General features: G+C 40.9%; 1 protein-coding gene across 1 annotated transcript in view; it reads left to right on the top strand.

Annotated features, from left to right (window-relative positions):
- The window catches only part of ALDH1A3 (aldehyde dehydrogenase 1 family member A3), a 42,917-nt gene extending 26,138 nt beyond the window's left edge, over positions 1–16,779 (top strand). Inside the window, exons 10-13 of the mRNA XM_004717459.2 lie at positions 3,447–3,611; positions 6,055–6,212; positions 7,013–7,087; positions 15,568–16,779. Of these exons, the coding sequence (XP_004717516.1) occupies positions 3,447–3,611; positions 6,055–6,212; positions 7,013–7,087; positions 15,568–15,640 (471 nt within the window). The 3' untranslated portion in view covers positions 15,641–16,779. The remainder of the gene's footprint in view (positions 1–3,446; positions 3,612–6,054; positions 6,213–7,012; positions 7,088–15,567) is intronic.
- The last annotated feature ends 410 nt before the right edge of the window (positions 16,780–17,189 follow it).

Genomic DNA, 17,189 nt, shown 5'->3' with positions numbered 1-17,189 from the left:
GATTTCATCAGTGCTTTTAAAACTGCTGCTGGAAAGCCTTGTGAAAACTCACATAAGCTATCTAACCTCAGAATATTGTTTTAGGACACAGTTGGGTGTCATTCCTTCCAAAGTACCTTTTTTTTAGTCAATGGTAAGAAGATTTTGCTTCGGCACACGTACAGCTGTCTAAATAGCCCTGTGTGTCTCATGCCTATAAAACAACTAACTGACCTAGATCTGTGTCCACTAGAGGTGAGCTTTTCTTTCAAACATGCCAAAGTTATTCCGGTTTATTTGGCAACTGAGCAATAAGATGCATAAATATTATTCAAACCACCTGCCCAGGGCTGAGTCTGGTATCCACTCTGTCTAGCTTAGAGCATGGCCCTCAGAACCTTGTCCCTAGGGGACCATATTTCTTGGTTTCTGGGGCTGGGCTCTGCCTTGTCACCTCATGTTTGGCAGCTTCCTCTTCCTGTACAGAAGACATCAGCGGAAACTTAATGGAGGGTCCTAGATTTAAACAATATGTTCACAGAATTCCTAGGGAGAGTGTATTTAGGATGTGTAGGTTTTACACAGGGGGCTTACACTGCTGGAAGAACAGATGGACTCTGTAGTCTGTTTGTGCAAGGGAAACATGGTCAGCAGGGTCCCAGAACACATCATCTGTAGTTTGATGGAGGCCTCAAACTCTTCTGCCTTCAGGGAAGAGGAGGTGGCTCAGCAACACCTGGAAATTTTAATTCAAGACTGGGTTCACCCAGGGGGATGTAAAGAGAGCTTTGGGACATTACTGGCTTTTTACCTATTACAATAGCTTTATCTATATCTATCTATTTATCTAATTCTTTGAATGGAAGTTACATTCACTTAGATTTTTTTAAAGGTTTAATACAAATGTAATTTTTTTAAAACTCCTTCTCAGCCCCTATCTCTTACATTGATTCTTATGAGCTATACAAATGTGAATATATATTTCTATTTGTGCATTATTATTACATAAACACACAAACAAACTCATTGTCATTCAGTCAAAGTCAGTGCTGTCATGTAGTAACCTGATAGGACAGGGCAGAATGCTCCCGGTGATTTTCTAAGACTAACTCTTTGTGGTCATAGAAAGTCTAGGCTTTCTCCCTTGGAGCAGCTGGGTTTTGAACTGTTGACCCAGCAGTTAGCATCCCAAAGTGAAATCACTATGGCACCAGAGCTCCCTGTTACATAAAAGATACTCTGATATCTGTACATTTTGCACCATTTTTTCCTTTTTAAGAAAAAATAAATAAAGGTTTTCCATACTCATTCATGGGAATCTTCCTCATTCTTTTCCACGTGTTCATAAGAGTTCCCTAAGTTACTTAAGCAATTACCTTCTGAAGATATGTGGGGGGGTGCTATCACACACCATCCACAGTGAGTATATCACGTCACAATGTACAAAAAATATCCAAACACAAAGTCTCCAAAGTGGGATTGCTGAGTGGAAACAGGGTTGTGATTTCTGCAAACAATGCCAAATTATCCTCCTCCCAGGATGAGCTAACGTTCCTGCAACAACGTCCTAGGTGACTCTTTGGAAAGCAGGCTTTCCAACATGATATGTTGTCAACCTTTTGGGTTTTTGCCCATCTGATCATTAAAAGTGGTGTGTCACTTAGTTTTAAGATGATGTATCTCTTACAGTGAGGAAGATGGAAAACTTTATCATACATTGAAAGACTATTTACAGTTCCTTGTCTATTTACTGGACACTTTCTTTGCATACATTGCAGGTAATTTTTCTTGTCAATTCTAAAAATAGATGTCTAGGTCTGTATTAGAGTAATTAGCTCTACTACTATAATAGGGCTTGACAATCATTTCCCCAAAATGTTTGTGTTGCCCTTTGGCCTTGCTTATGTTGTTTGTGCCATTTTTCTTATTTTTCATAATCAAATATATCAACTTTTCCTCTTTTATCTTCTAAAGTTTGAGTCATGTAAGAGTCAACGGCACTCCAAGTTTGTAGAGCCACTCTCCAACAGGAGAAAACTTGAAATGGTTTTCACAGATTTTTTTCTATATCTAGAATTTATCTTGGTATAAATTGTGAGGTAGCAATTCAGCTCAGTTTAAGAGAGCTTCAAGAAGTTCGTGGAAAAATCCATTATCTTTTCACTTCACTTTTCCACACATTTTCTGAAGCACCCTCATAATTATTAAACTAGAACTACAATGTTTGAGGTAACTGTCAGCTCCTCGGGGCAAGCAGTTATCCAAATGTACCATTGAGTTTTTGTTTTTCTGTAATACTATTTAAATGAAACCAATTTTTCTATCTAAAGTCTTTGTTCCAATAAGCTTTTTCAAGCTCTGGCTCTCCTAGCCAAAGAGGAGGGGACTTTAACAGGGTCTTGGTAAAGAACAGAGACCCCACGAATTTCAGGAGGAAGAATCCATGAGGGAGGGTGGTTGTCAGGAAGAGCACGTGTCCCTTTGAAGAATTTCCTAAGAGTACCTAACGAGGTGCCCTTTCAACAACAGCTTGGGTACCATGTCCACTGGGCCAGTGACAGAGAGAAAACTCCAGCCAGAGATTCCCATGGACAAGGTGACAAAAGATGGACCCTTTCTGATGCACTCCTTTCACACTAGCAAGGAGTATCCACAGGCCCATTCCACTCTGCTTCCCTCCCATTGTGCCTCTGCCAATTCCAGTAACTGTTACCCTAATCCAGCATTTTCCACAGTAGGCAATACCACACCTTGGGGGTGCTGGAACAATTCAGGGGGCCTGCAAAGGCAGATACCTATACTTTATCCTGGACTATAAGCTATGCTAAAAATGCTTTAATTGCTAAAGTAGAGGCTGGGGGTGGGGGCACTGAGTAATTTTTTTTTTCCTGAAAAGGGGGGTTGTAGACCAAGTAAATTTGGGAACCTACATCCTAACTCCTGGTGCTATGTGAACAAGATAAAGGGGTGCCAGTCAGAATACAGGACTCCCACTTCTATTTGAATTTCAAATGTACAACAAAATATACTTTATGAATATTGCATAGGACATACTTATGCTAAAAGTAGTTTGGGAATCTGAAATTCAAATTTAGCACAGCATTCTGCAATTTTACTTGCTGAATCTGGAGACATTTGCTGGTGGCAAATAGTCTGAAAAGCAGAGAATGTGATCAGTTAGATTCATGTCACCCAGGGGCTGGATTAGCAGGGAGAAAGCACATCAGATGTATGAATAAACCATAGACCTCAAGAGGTTGAGAATAGTACCTTTCCCCATCCCTCCCTTTTCCCAAGAGCCTGGATCTGGGCATCAGATGGATATTTGCAGCCAAGGTGCGTATGGTCTTGCAAAGGTCGTCACAATTATCAGCTGTCCTATGTGACTGTTCTTGCCAAATCAGTACAGAATGTCCACCACCACCCTGAAGGAAGCCTGGACTCTACTTCCTGTTTATGTTTTGCAGATTGATCAGAAGCAATTTGACAAAATCATCGATCTAATTGAGAGTGGGAAGAAGGAAGGTGCCAAGCTGGAATGTGGGGGATCAGCTATGGAAGACAGAGGGCTTTTCATCAAACCCACTGTCTTCTCCGAAGTGACTGACAGCATGCGGATTGCCAAAGAGGAGGTACGTGGGATCTTCAGAAAAAGCCGCTGGTAGTGGGGCAGATGGCTGAACTGGGGTTGGACCTTTCCAAATGGAGTTTTTCTTTAGAGCTCTAGGATCCCAGAACTGCACCTGAAGAGAGGATTTTTCCTTTATCTTGTAGCCTTTACCACCTCCTTCGGGAGACTTAGGGAAGCCATCTTGCCCTCCTTCCCCTGACAAACCCTGAGGACCGTATGGCAGGTAGAGAGTCTGCCAGGCCCCCCACCCTAGTTTCCATATACCAGTCTTTGTCTGGGGAGCGATCCCTGAGTTAGTCATGCTGGCTGGAGGTAGGGAGTACTGTGGCTACCCGTGAAGTCTGTCAGGAATCAAGACGTGGATTCGCTGCCAAAGTGGCTTCATTTTCCCAAGACCTAACCAAGTATTCATTTAAAGAACAGGCCATGGGTAAAGTCCTCATTGAAGTTTAACATCACAAACAAGTTAAAACAATTATCATCAAATAAATTCCAACTCGTGGCAACCCTACATGTGCCAGAGGAGAGCTGTGCTCCATAAGGTTTTTCATGGCTGATCTTTTCACAACTCTTCTCAACCCGTACCTCAAACGACCCTTTCACAGGGGTCACCTAAGACCAGCGAAAACACATATTTCTGATGGTCTTAGGAACCAAGACACCCCTCCTCTATCCGTCTCCAAGCAGGTCTGCCCACATATGAGTATCCGGTGTGAAGACTGTTACCCATACTACACCATGCTTCAAGACAAAATTTCATTTATTTTTAATTAGAAATAAATATTTCACAATATAGAATTACATATTGCTTTTGTGATTAATCACCCTGATTTAATTATGTTCAATTTGTAACAATGAAAATACATCCTATATATCAGATATTTTTATTACAATTCATAACAATACTTATGAAGTAGCAAGGAAAATAATTTTATGGTTGGGGTCACCACAACATGAGGAACTGTATTCAAGGGTCGCGGCATTAGGAAGGTTGAGAACCACTGTTTTAGTAGATTTCCAGGTCTTTCTTCTAAGGCACCCCTGGGTGAACTGGAACCTCTAACCTTTGGGTTAGCAGCTGAGTGGGTTGACTCTATGCCATCCAGCAACTCCTTTTCATCAGAGGTATCCTTAACATGATGGAAATGAAGGATGCTTCCATAAGAAGATAAATCTAACTTTGCTTTGAAGTCCACCGCTAAACTACATGCAGAGTGGTTCCTGCCCAGCATTCATGGAGGGCGAGGGCCTGTTTCTGAGTAGTTAGAGCTGCGAGGTAGCCTTTTCAGACTTGCGAGGAAGTCAATTACTGGCAAGGGCTTCTTGGTGCAAAGACTTCATCGACTTTCTTTGAGGACTTTTGAGTTATCAACTGTAGTGGCATGAAGTTCTGCTCTTTATGTATCACTGTAACAGAGTGTTCTCAGGAAACCTGTGAAAATGTCATTAGGCTGGACACCAGCCTGAGGCGCTACAGACTCACTTGTATTGAATTGAATCAATTAAAAGCTTGCTTCAAAATTACTTAAAACTTTTCAACTGTTTACTTTCTCCTTTCCTTTTCTTTGCCGTGGGGAAGGCTGGAATGAACAGTCTTATTCCTCACCTGGGAGGCATAGAACATATCAGGGTGTCTTTATTGGTAAAAAATTAAAATAAAGAGAGCGGGGCATTCAACATCACAACTGTGCTCTATAACCCAAAACTGTTGAGTGAATTCCAATTCCTAGCAGTCTTATAAAACAGAATTGACTTGTTCGATGGTATTCTGAAATGGTGACTCTTTCGGGAAGCAGACTGCCTCATTCTTTTCTTGAGGAACAGCTGGTGGGTTTGAGCCACTGACTTTGCAGGTAACAACCCACCTCTTAACCCATGGGCCACCAGGGTTTTGAGACTCTTGCCTCTTTTACACATATAAAAAGTACATGTATAAAAAAATTATTGTCTAGGGGAGAAAGGACTTCTAAAATCCTAATAGCAGTATGATTGTTGAAATCCGAAGGGAGGATTAAAATGAGACAAAAGTAAACTGAGCAATAACCAAAAAAACCTCTGAAGAGTATAAGATCTCTCATTGCACAGGTTCCCCCGTCTTCCAGTGAGTTTTGTTTGTGAAAATGTGGCGGTAGGCCAAAAAACTTTGGAAACCTATGTGTTACAGAGTTAGAACTGCTTGGTAGGGTTTTCTTAGTTGTGTTCTTTATGAACACAGATCCCAAGCCTTCTGGGACAGTGCTGGGTAGGTTTGAGGTACCAACTTTTTGGCAAGTAGATAACCACAAACCATTTGCACCAGCCAGGGCTCTTTCTACCAAACACCCAATAGGAGTTTCCAAATTTGTGTGTCTTCTGCACATTCTGACATGACAAGCATGAATCTCAAAGCATAAATTTCCCATTGGAACATACCTCTCACTGCCATTCTTGCCCATTAATGATAGATTTTTGGACCAGTCCAACCAATACTGAAGTTCAAGAATATTGAAGAAGTGATCACAAGAGCGAATAGTACTGAATATGGACTCACAGCAGCTGTGTTCACTAAGAATCTCGACAAGGCCCTGAAGCTGGCATCAGCACTAGAATCTGGGACCGTGTGGTAAGTTGGTTTGTGGTGTTTCTGCTTTCCTTTGCTGTTCGTTTGCTAGTTTCATGATACCTCAAATTAATAGGCAGCTTCAAATCTAATATTTGGGGGGTAAGTCTTGTTCTAAGTACTTTGCTCAATCCTAATGGCCGCGTCTGAGATAGGCATCATTATTAGCTCCATTTTACGGACAAGGAAATAGAGTCATTGATGATCAATGAATGACTTGCCCAGGGTGTAGTAGGACAGACAAAAGCAAATGCCATAAGGCTCCAACACTATTGCTTTTGACCCTCATACTGTACTGTCTTAGAACTTCACTCCTGGCTTTTATTTTGGTTCTGATTGCAAAAAAATATGTACTACAAAGTATGGATAATCATCACTGCCTCACTAATATTCTGCAGATTACATTGTATTATCTTTACTGTGTAAAATAAATGGAATGGGGAAAATCTCAAGCCCAAAACTATACAGTTTGGAAGCAGGAGAGCTTTGGGGTCAGGTCTGCCTAATTTCAAAGCTAATTCTTATTCTCTTCTTTCTTTCTCTTTCTCTCTCTCTATGCCCCTCTCTCTCTGTCTACCCTCTTCACATTCCATTCCTATCCCTGTATACACGAGCATTATTTTCTCATGAGAAGAGTGTAATGGCAGAAGTTAAAAACATTGTGTTTGAATTATTGAAACATTTACAAAAGGTAATTCATTAGGCAATGCTCTGCTTCCAGTATCTTCCAGCTGATTCATGAGGAAGTCATCCAGTTGGGTCTCATCCAGGAAATTAAGAACATCTTTATTTTTTTTCTCTAGGATCAACTGCTACAATGCCATCTATGCACAGGCTCCGTTTGGCGGCTTTAAAATGTCTGGGAATGGCAGAGAATTGTAAGTGTTGTACCAATCTCAGCCTGCAGGTGGGGTACATAATGAAGTGTATTTGCAGAGTGGTGACCTTCCACCCTCCACCTGTGTTTGGGTCAGCAGTGCCAGGAAAGCAGTTGTCTTTTCCCCCCTCGGGCTTTTCTGGATCCATCCATTCCTCTTCTCTTCCCCCACTTCCCACTCTGGTTTTCTACCCTGCTCCTCTCAACTTCCCTCAGGCCCCAAGATCCACCCCAGCTGGAACGACCAAGGTTATCATTGCCAGCCTGAACCCAAATCCAGCCAGCTGCCTGACCCAAATCCAGCTCTGTCCTGACCCACAGCCACCCTGTAGGAGAGAGTGGACCCTCCCCACAGGGTTCATCAGGCTGTCATCGCTACAGAAGCAGACTGGCACGTCTTGCTGCCTTGAAGTGTCTTGTGGATTCGAACTGCTGACCTTGTTTTTTGAGCATACACTATACCTGAGATATGCAGAAGAGACTTAACACCTGCTCAGTAGATGAGGACACACAGAACTGAAAGTAGTGCTATTTTTGCCGGATCTCAAACTTACTGCCTTGACGTCGCTCCCAACTCATAGCTCCCCCCAAGACAAGGTAGATCTGCCCTTGTGAGTTTCCTTGACAGGAATTGAAAGCCTGGTCTTTTCCCCAGAGGAGCTGGTGGTTTCCAACTGCTGATACTACAGTTAGTAGCCTAACACATAATCATACTTCTGCATGTTTCCTGACGGCATAATAGTGATGCAGGAGTAAGACAAGGCATTCTATTCCCATAGAGCAGCGGTTCTCAACCTGTGGGGCGCAACCCCTTTGGGGGTCAAACAACCCTTTCACAGGGGTTGCCCAATTCATAACAGTAGCAAAATGACAGTGATGAGGTAACAACAAAAATAATTTAGTGGTTGTAGGGGTCACCACAACATGAGGAACTGTATTTAAGGGTCACGGCATTAGAAAGGTTGAGAACCACTGCCATAGAGAATTACAGTCTTAGAACCCAAAAGGGAAGTTCTACCTTGCCTTTTAGGGTCACTATGAGTCAGAATTCCAACTCAATGGCAGTGTATTTGGTTGCTGGATGTAAGATATAATTTTTGAATAATATATGGATTTAAGCCCTGATATAGATCCTGGCTCTCAACAAGGAATATAGAGCATCTCTGCCTCTCTGGCCCAGCTTCTTTAGCCGAGCAGAGGTCCTCAGAATGTCAGGGGAGACTCTGGATCCTTGTTACCCTGTCAAGAGGCATATTATAGAACTTCCTGATAGACTTGTGTGGGTCCATCATTGTGTTCCACCTATCTCATACCCCTACACCTTCCTATCTAATAGGAAAATTAGTTTTGTAGGTTTATGCTCACAGATCATCTTGTATTAGGCCCAGGATGAAAGGCATTGGATACAGGGCTGGTTAGTGTGATGTTAGGATAGATGCGCAGTGGTCTACAGCCAGATGCCATCTTCTTTCACCTACTTGCTTTTTGGTGGGCCACAGGGTTTGAACATGCTTTGTAGACAAATAACTCATGGATTACTCTTTCCATGAAGCCATCTATGAAAATATCCCTAGGATCTTTCCTGGGACATCACTAATGGTTCAGAGTTCTTCCCTTCATTTGAACTGTTTGTATTATGTGTATACACATGCATTGCCTTGTACTTGCTTGTACAAAGGTAACAGACCCAGAGGCTTCCCCTTGGTTTGACTGCTCTGTGCTAGACCATACTGGGGGCCTTCAGAAAGCTTAACTTTCAGATTTTCAATAAAGATACTAAAGCAAAATAGGCTGGCATTCATTTCTAAGCAAATATTCTTGGCCAGTTCCCTTCCTTCAACTTGGTCTTTCTTTCTAATCCATTTCTGACTCAAGACAGAACAGCTCTATAACAGTTGAATATCTGAGTAAAGTGTGTCCACTGATATTCCCCTATTCTCATTCTTGGCTCTCCCTTAGCAGGGGTATAATCTCTGAAGGTTCTCAGGGTAGGAGGGGAGCAGTGGGGTTGGTGAGGGGACACATCTTTCCCTTCTCTTTCTGATAGCCCCAGGTATTTCATGTGTTCTCAGCATTCTTTAACTTGTAGCTGCATCTCCATATGGTGGCTTCCCTCTGTTTGTCTCTGTGTCTCTTTTCTTGTATCAAACCTGACTCATGTTAGAAGGAGCCCTGGTGGTATAGTGAGTCACACTCCACAGGACAAAGAGGAGGCCTCAGCGGAAACCCAGAGTGGCAGTTCTACTCTGTTCCTTAGGGTCACTGTCAGTCAGAATCCATGCCAGTTTGTGAGAGTTTGACTCATATTGGATTAGGACCCACCTTATTCCAGTATGAACACATAACTGAAGACCCTTTATTCAAATAAGGTTGCATTCACAAGTATTATGGATTAGGACATCAACATATCTTAGGGGGGACACAATTCAATTCATAATAGTCCCCAAAGCAAATATCCCGAGATGGAGAAGCCACCAAAATGATGTGTGGGGCCAACTTGATTTCTAGTTTGGAGTAATTTTACTGATTATTTGCCTTCCTCACATGAGTCACTTTCTCCCCGCTCCCAAACACACTGGTGGTGCTTCCATCTCTTTGACGCCCCCTGGCCTAGCGCACAAGAACTCTGTGGGGCAGTGGGTTAAGGTTTGGGCTGCTGCTCACGGGTTCAAACCTATCAGCCACTCCTCAAAAGAACGATGAGGCTTTCTACTCCTGTAAAGATTTACAGCCTTGGAAACCCTGTGGAGCAGGTCTACTTTGCCTTCATAGTGATAAGGTCACTATGAGTTGGCATTAACTCGATGGCAGTGATGGGTGCCTGGCAGATTTCAGACTTTTTTCATATGGGTTGAACATGTCCAACGTGTAATCTTGCCAGTTAGTCACAACTTGGAGTTCAAAAACAAAACAAAACAAAAACGCTTTATGGTGAGTTGGGTGAAGATTTGCAGAGCAGATCATAGTTTTACATTCAACACTTCATATACATTATGAGTTAACTCATCCATTGCCAGTCCCTCATGCACCATCACTTATCCCACTTCTTTCCTGTGTCTCCTGTTTCCGCTCCTGTCTTCTTTCCCAGCCTCTGAACCTTGTCCTTGGGTAAATGCTGCTCCTTCAGTCCTAAATGTGGGTTATTTTGACATAGAGGTGAGTTCAGTTCCAGATCTGAACGGTGAGAGCCATAATCTTGATATGCTACTAGTCTCCACCCAACCAGTACACTGATTTATCTTATGATTTTTTTCTGTTCCATAATTTTATCCCCTACTACCCAAGACCTTCCTTTCACAGCAGCTGGTAGTGGTCCCCAGGGACTTTGGGTCTCAGGCGGTAGAAACTGATGTTTGTGTAGTCCATTAGTCCACTGGACTAATTGTTCCCATGTGTCTTTCGATTTTTTCTGTTCTGAATGGTGAGGGACAACTAGATGAGCTTTTAAGATCCTAGTCACTGCTTACCATAGAAGAAGGTAGAACATTGTCTTTGTGAACTATTTTATGCAATTGGCACTTTAAAAACGATCTTGCTTTTTGACCCTTGCACATGTTTTACCAAGATTTTTGGTAAAGTATTTAAAATAATTCACAAGGAGCTCAGAAACTGATCTTACAACACATATCTGTTTCAGTTATCTCTAAACGATGTCTCCGTGCTGCAATGCAGTTCCCTTTCTGCATGCTACAGTGCTATGTGGTGCATTCCATGGTTTTCCCCATCCTCAGCTGCCCACTCACAAGCTCCTCTGGGATCCTGTGCAGATCTTGGATTGAGGCCTACAAATTCCCCTTCATCCTGTTCACCCAGTTTCCTAGTTGTTTGTTCTGTGCTAGAGTAAAAGTAATCATTATAGGAACAGAATTTCCCTGCAGTAGGCATGTAGAGAGTTGAATTCTCCCTCCCTTGGTCCTCAGTTCAGTCCCATTTGTTAGAAGTAGCCACTTTTCAACCATTCATTTTAATCATTCATTTGACAAATATTTAGTGAGTACCTCTGATATGCCAAACTTGCCTAGGCTTTGAGGATACACAGCAATGATCAACATAGACATACCGACTCATATACTCCTACTGCTGGCATACATCAGGGACATGCCGCAGGAGAAAGTCAAGGTTAATCGACGGCCTTCACCAGCAGCAGAGCAGAAAAGGCTGCAGTGAGTCCAGGCTGAGCCCTAAGAGTTAGGCGAGGACAGTGACTGTGAGATAGCAGGGATGAGGATTTGATATAATTAATCTTACCGAAATTATGTCCAACTACATTTATTAATGTGCTAATTTAACATTTCTCATCATTCTGTTCTCCTTTTTTTTTAAAATGCCAGTTCATATCATGTCAATTCTGACCCCTCGTCATCTCACGTGTGCTACTTAGAGTTTTCAGTGACTGGTTTTCCAGAAGTAGACCACCAGGCCTTTCTTCCAAAGTGCTTCTAGGTGGAATCAAGGGTTAGGATTCAACATCTTTGTGGGAGATCCAATTAAATCCATGTCCTTTGCTGTTCCATTCATGTCTTTTAAAAATTGTTTCCCCCATTCAAGTTGATACATTTACTATTGCTTGTAAGAGGTCTTTATATGTGAGGGGGCTTCCAAGGTTTGTGAAAAATGAAGTTGAAAGGTAATGGACTTTTGTCCATGAACTTTTTGTGAGCCCAGCACTCTTTCATTAAAAAAACAAAAGGAAGACCCACTGCCACCAAGTTAATTCCAACTCATAACAACCCTAAAGAACATATTGGAACTGCTCCCTAGGGTAAGGTGACCAGATTTTACCATTGGTAAAGCAGGACACCATTGATAAAACTCATATCCTGGCAAAATAGCCACATGGCAGCCAAAAACCATGTCGTGCATTCTTTCAAAAAATCGGGACTTTTTAAAAATGATGCAGGATGCGGGAAAAATTGTTAAAAATCAGGATTGTCCCTCCAAAAGCGGGATGTCTGGTCACCTTACCCTAGGGTCACTGAGGATGTCTTTTTTAAATTATTTTTTTAATTTTCAAATAGGTTTATTGGCATATAATTCACATATAACACAATTCAATAATTCAATCATATTAAGAAAAGTTGTACAATCATCACTACAGTCAATTTTAGAAAATGTTCTACATTCCTCTTATTAGCTCCCCATTTATTATTAGGTCCCCATTTCTCCCCAACCTCCCCTGCCGTACCCCCAAGAAACTATTAATCCAACAACTGCTTCTGTCTCTAGATTTGCCTATCCTTTTGGAAAAACCAACAGTAACAACAAAGTGAAACAGAAAACCTCAAACTGAAAGAAAGCAGAAAATATGAAAATCTAGAACAGATTTAAAATGGGTCAAGAGGGAGATCAAATGCTAAGAGGTTCAATTTTAACCTAACTGAATCTGCAGTAATCCACTCTCTCATGCAGTCTGCATAGAAACAAGGCTATTCATATCCCTGGTCTGTGGTCAGAGGGGATTCCCTGAAGGCTTCATCCATGTACTTCCCTTCACTTTTTTTTTGTGACTGAAACAACTTTAAAATTGTCAGAAGGGAGATGAATGATAAGGTGTTGCCTTTTAACCTAACATCTGCCATTGACTTTACAATGTTCTCTGTCTGCTGTCCTACCCACATCCCTCTAGTGTGGTCAGAGGGGACTCACTGGAGGCTCAATCCATATGTGACCCTGCAAGTGGATTTTGGGCTTTCACTGTCATCCATAGCTTTCTGAAAACCATGTGTGCTCACAATTTAAGTTCTGAAACTATTCTCTCCTTCAGATTTGGATTTTATTATTTATAATCATTGGATCACACAGGCTGATATGCTTCTTCCATGTGGACTTCATTGACAATTAAATGGCTGCTTATTTGAAAACAAGCCTTTAGGACCCCAGACATTATTCTTTCTGATAGTAGCTGGACTCCAAATAGTTATTCACCATACTTTGCTATAGTATCCATATTTTCAGTGATCTTTGCATAAGGCAAGCATCAAGCAGGGCTATGTTATAAGAACTAATTTTTCTTTGATTGTGGCTAGACTTAAGTGCAAGCCCCAATTCCATTCATATATGTATGCTTTATATATGTCTCTGGTTCACTTTAGAGACATCATTACCACTTTATGTTAAAGAACATTATCAATCATCCCCCCCAGGGCATAAGGTAATTCTCTTAATAACTCACTGCCATTGAGTAGAAACTGACTCATAGCGACTTTAGAGACCAGGGTAGAACTGCCACACTGGGTTTCTGAGACTGTAACTGTTTATGGGAATAGAAAGTCCTGTCTTTCTCCGGGAGAATAGCTCGTGGTTTTGAACTGTTGACCGTGTAGATCACAGCCCAACGCATAACCATTCAACCACCAGGGCTCCTCTATTCTATTGATAGTGTCATTAACTTAGCTAATGGTGTAGAATTTAAAATGCTGTTGAGAAAAGGAAACTATACAAGTGTAGGTTGGCTATGAACCACAGAGGGTAAATCTTTATGAGAACAGGCAGCCTCATCTTTCTCCCATGCAGCCCATGAGCTTGCAGTTAGCAGCCCAACATACAACATGCTAGGGCGCCTTACAGGGTTAAAAATGAACACATTTATATTTGGTTTGTTTTGTTTCTCATTTGTCGTTTGGTTTGAGGGAGTAGTTGTTTTTGAGTTTCTAGTGTATAGAAGTTGGCTTTAACATTATGTTATGACTTTATATTTTGTGTTATATTTACAAAAATTACAAATAATTTTCCCCTTAAGTATCATGGATTCTTAAACACTTTTTTGGCAAATTGTCAAAATAGCATAAAGGCATATAAATAATAAGACAGCAATATTTTCTACCATTCATTTTTTTACCTGTTGCTTTGTGGATGGTCTCCATGAATCATCTTGAATAGTTTTAACTTCATGGAGATGAGGGCATTCCTATTTTAGGCTTAGAGATGGAGTTTAGGCTTAGAGATGATGCAGAACTTTCCTGCATTATATAGTTCTAAGCTAGTGGTTCTGCAACTTGAGGATGTGTTAGAATCACCTTGGGGGCGGGGAGGGGTGGGAGAGGAGATTGATAAGCCCTACCTGTAGAGTTTCTGATTCAGTGGGAGTATTAGGGTTTTATTACTGCTATTAAAAATTGGCACAAAAATTAGTTGCTTTACACAAATGTATAATCATATAATTCTGTAAAACAGAACCTGACTCTCACTGAACTAAACTCAAGGGTCTGGTATGACTGTGTTCCTCTCCATAGCCTCTGATAGAGAATCATTCCCTTGCCTTTTCTAGCTTCTAGAGTCTGCCTATATTTTCGACTCATAGTCTTGTCTTCCAACTCAGCAGAAACACATCTCTTTTACCATTCTTTCTTAGTCCATTTCTTTCTGACCCTAGTCTTCTGTTTCTCTCTTCCACTGTTAAGGACCCTTGTGATTACATTGTGCCCACTCAGATATTGCAGAATAACCTCACTATTTTAAAGTTTTCAGACTAGCGATCCTAATTCTATTTGCTATCTTAATTCCCCTTTGCTTTGTAACTTAACATGTCCACGGTGTCCATAGATAAGGACAAAAATATCTTTGGGGGACCATTATTCTGCCTAATATAATAGGTCTGGCTGGGGCCCAAGAATCTGTATCCCTAGCAAGTTCTCAGTTGAGATGCTTCTTCTGGTCTGGGTACCACACATTGAGAAACAGGCATCTAAAATATGGAATGGGCGTAGTCTGATAGCTAAAGAGTACAAAGGTACTCAAATAGCCATCTCTACTCAACTCTTCTGCTTAATCTGCATACATTTTGATTGATTTACCATTAAAGCAAGTGCTATAGAGGCATTTAGTCTATCCCATTCTGGGAATGAGAGCTGGTCCAGATGCCTAAGAAGGATTATGAAGACTCTGAAACTTAGAGAGAGGAGACATACTAGGATGCTAACCGAAAGGACTGTGGTCTCCCTTGCTTTGATCTGTGTTAACTTCTCTCCTCACTGCCCTGGGCTGGCATCAACTGGTTCCCACCTGTTGGAACCAAAGCCAATGTCAGGCCCTTAATGTCCCTGCTGCTCCCAAGTTCTATAGCCAGAGGCTTAGATCACTGCCTCTTCTACCTCTCCAAGTGGCTCCAAATTGTGATATAAAAATTATAAACCGTGTATAACTTCTGTTCCCAGCTCCCTTTGATGTCTTTCAGCAGGCCCTCTCTTCTTGCCCTCTGCCCTGCATTTCCTACCTTGGGAATCTCTCTCTTTAATCCCCTTCATTCTTCAAAGGGAAACCAACTCCTCTGGACTATTTAGAAAGCAACACACACTAAAATCTTTGATATGCAAACTTAAAGTTACATAACCAATTACTTTAAATAATGATGTGATAGTTCTGACTGTTACTCTATGAAGGCATCACATTTTGGCCTTTTGCATAAATTCCACTTGGCCCAGTAGAATCACAAGAGAGCATTAGACACAATTTCCAGTTTGAATCTCTTTTCTATGTTCACAGAGGTGAATATGCTCTGAGCGAATATACAGAAGTGAAGACCATCACCATCAAACTCGACGACAAGAACCACTGAAGGGAGGATGACGGGCTCTTTCCCCCAACATGTGACAATTGAATGGTGGATTATACTTTCCAAAGAAAAAAAATGACATTCATGGGACACTTTCATCTAGAAACTTTTAGGCTCCTGGATTTGCGTGACTTTATTCTACTCTTACTTTCATGTTTTATTGATTGCTCATGTTGTGGATGGCCATAATGGAGCCTTTGGCCATTTCCATGGGACAGTAAAGATGCTCAAGGCATTGTTAATAGGAAATGGAATTTGTAGTATCCAGCAACTACTTAAAAATGCTTTGCTGAATCTGATGCTTATAATACTTAGAAGAACTCCCTGCATGTTCCCAGCACCTATGGTCTTCTACGTTTCCCCTGTGCATAACACAAGGGGGTAGGGCTGGAAGTATCATTTGCCAGGAACAGCATAACACTAAATTGAAAAAAAAAAAAGAATTTTTTTCTTAAGGATAAAAAGATATAATGTAGGGAGTCTTGGGGGCCTAAGGTGTGTCTGGGTGTGAGGGCCTTTAAGAACTTCATTTTTACCAAGACCACAGGAATCAGCTTGTGAAAGCAATATTGTCCTGAGGCTATGACTGAATCAACAGCCTAAAGCACTTACTCTAAAACTATGTCATTGTCTCTCTTAACCAAAGCGCTTTCTTAAGCAAAAAAAAAAATACATAGTTTGTATTACATTAGCTGTTTAAAAGTCAATGCTCTATTATGGCAGCAGAGTAAATCCTCTGAATTTTATAAACACACCAAAGCAATATTTAATTTGCTTTTACAAATTATGCACTCTACCATATTCTTAATGATTTATGATATCCTATATACTAACCCTTGTCCAAGTTCTATTACCCAGTTTAGATTAGCAAAAGATATGGCTATAAAGACTGGTGTCATAATATAGACTTGTTTTTTAAAGTCCTGTTTGGTGTGATTTCTGACTAATTAACAAATAGGAAATGAATTCCATTGAGGAACCGGGTCACTCCTTCTAAGTCCAAGTGGACTGAGTATAACAGGCTGTGAAAGGTTCCTGTCCTCTTTGTGTCTCCAAGGGATGTGCAATTCCATCGACTTTGACTTGGAAAACTGGATGTGTTTCCATATAGCTTAAAAAAATAAAACCAAATTTAAATTGTGTTATACAGATACTTTTTAAAACAAAAATCTTAGAACTCTGTATTTTAAAAAAATATCAAAAATGGAGTTATTGGTCCTCTCTATATCCTTCAAGGTCTACACATATTCAGATGACTTTGATGCTACTAGCTAGTCCTTTTTACATTGGAGAAATAATGCTTAGGTTTGAGAATTAATGGTGGAGAGCAATAATATGTAGCTCAATGTTAACGCTCGTGTATATAAAGTACATTTCATAGGAAATGGGTTAAAAACTTTGTCAGAAATATGCATTTCACCTTCTTTTTATTAGCACATACTATTTGTTAAATCAGGATTTGATTTCAAAAACTGAATTGTCAGAATTTTATCATAAGTTATGATAGACACTAACCTTAGAGGATACATTAAAAAACAAAAAACAAAAAAAA

Source organism: Echinops telfairi, unplaced genomic scaffold, assembly GCF_000313985.2.
Source record: "Echinops telfairi isolate 266 unplaced genomic scaffold, ASM31398v2 ScPeMD7_7;HRSCAF=31, whole genome shotgun sequence".
NCBI lineage: Eukaryota > Metazoa > Chordata > Mammalia > Afrosoricida > Tenrecidae > Echinops > Echinops telfairi.
Note: the sequence above shows the minus strand (reverse complement) of the source record. Positions and strands in the feature narration are given on the sequence as shown.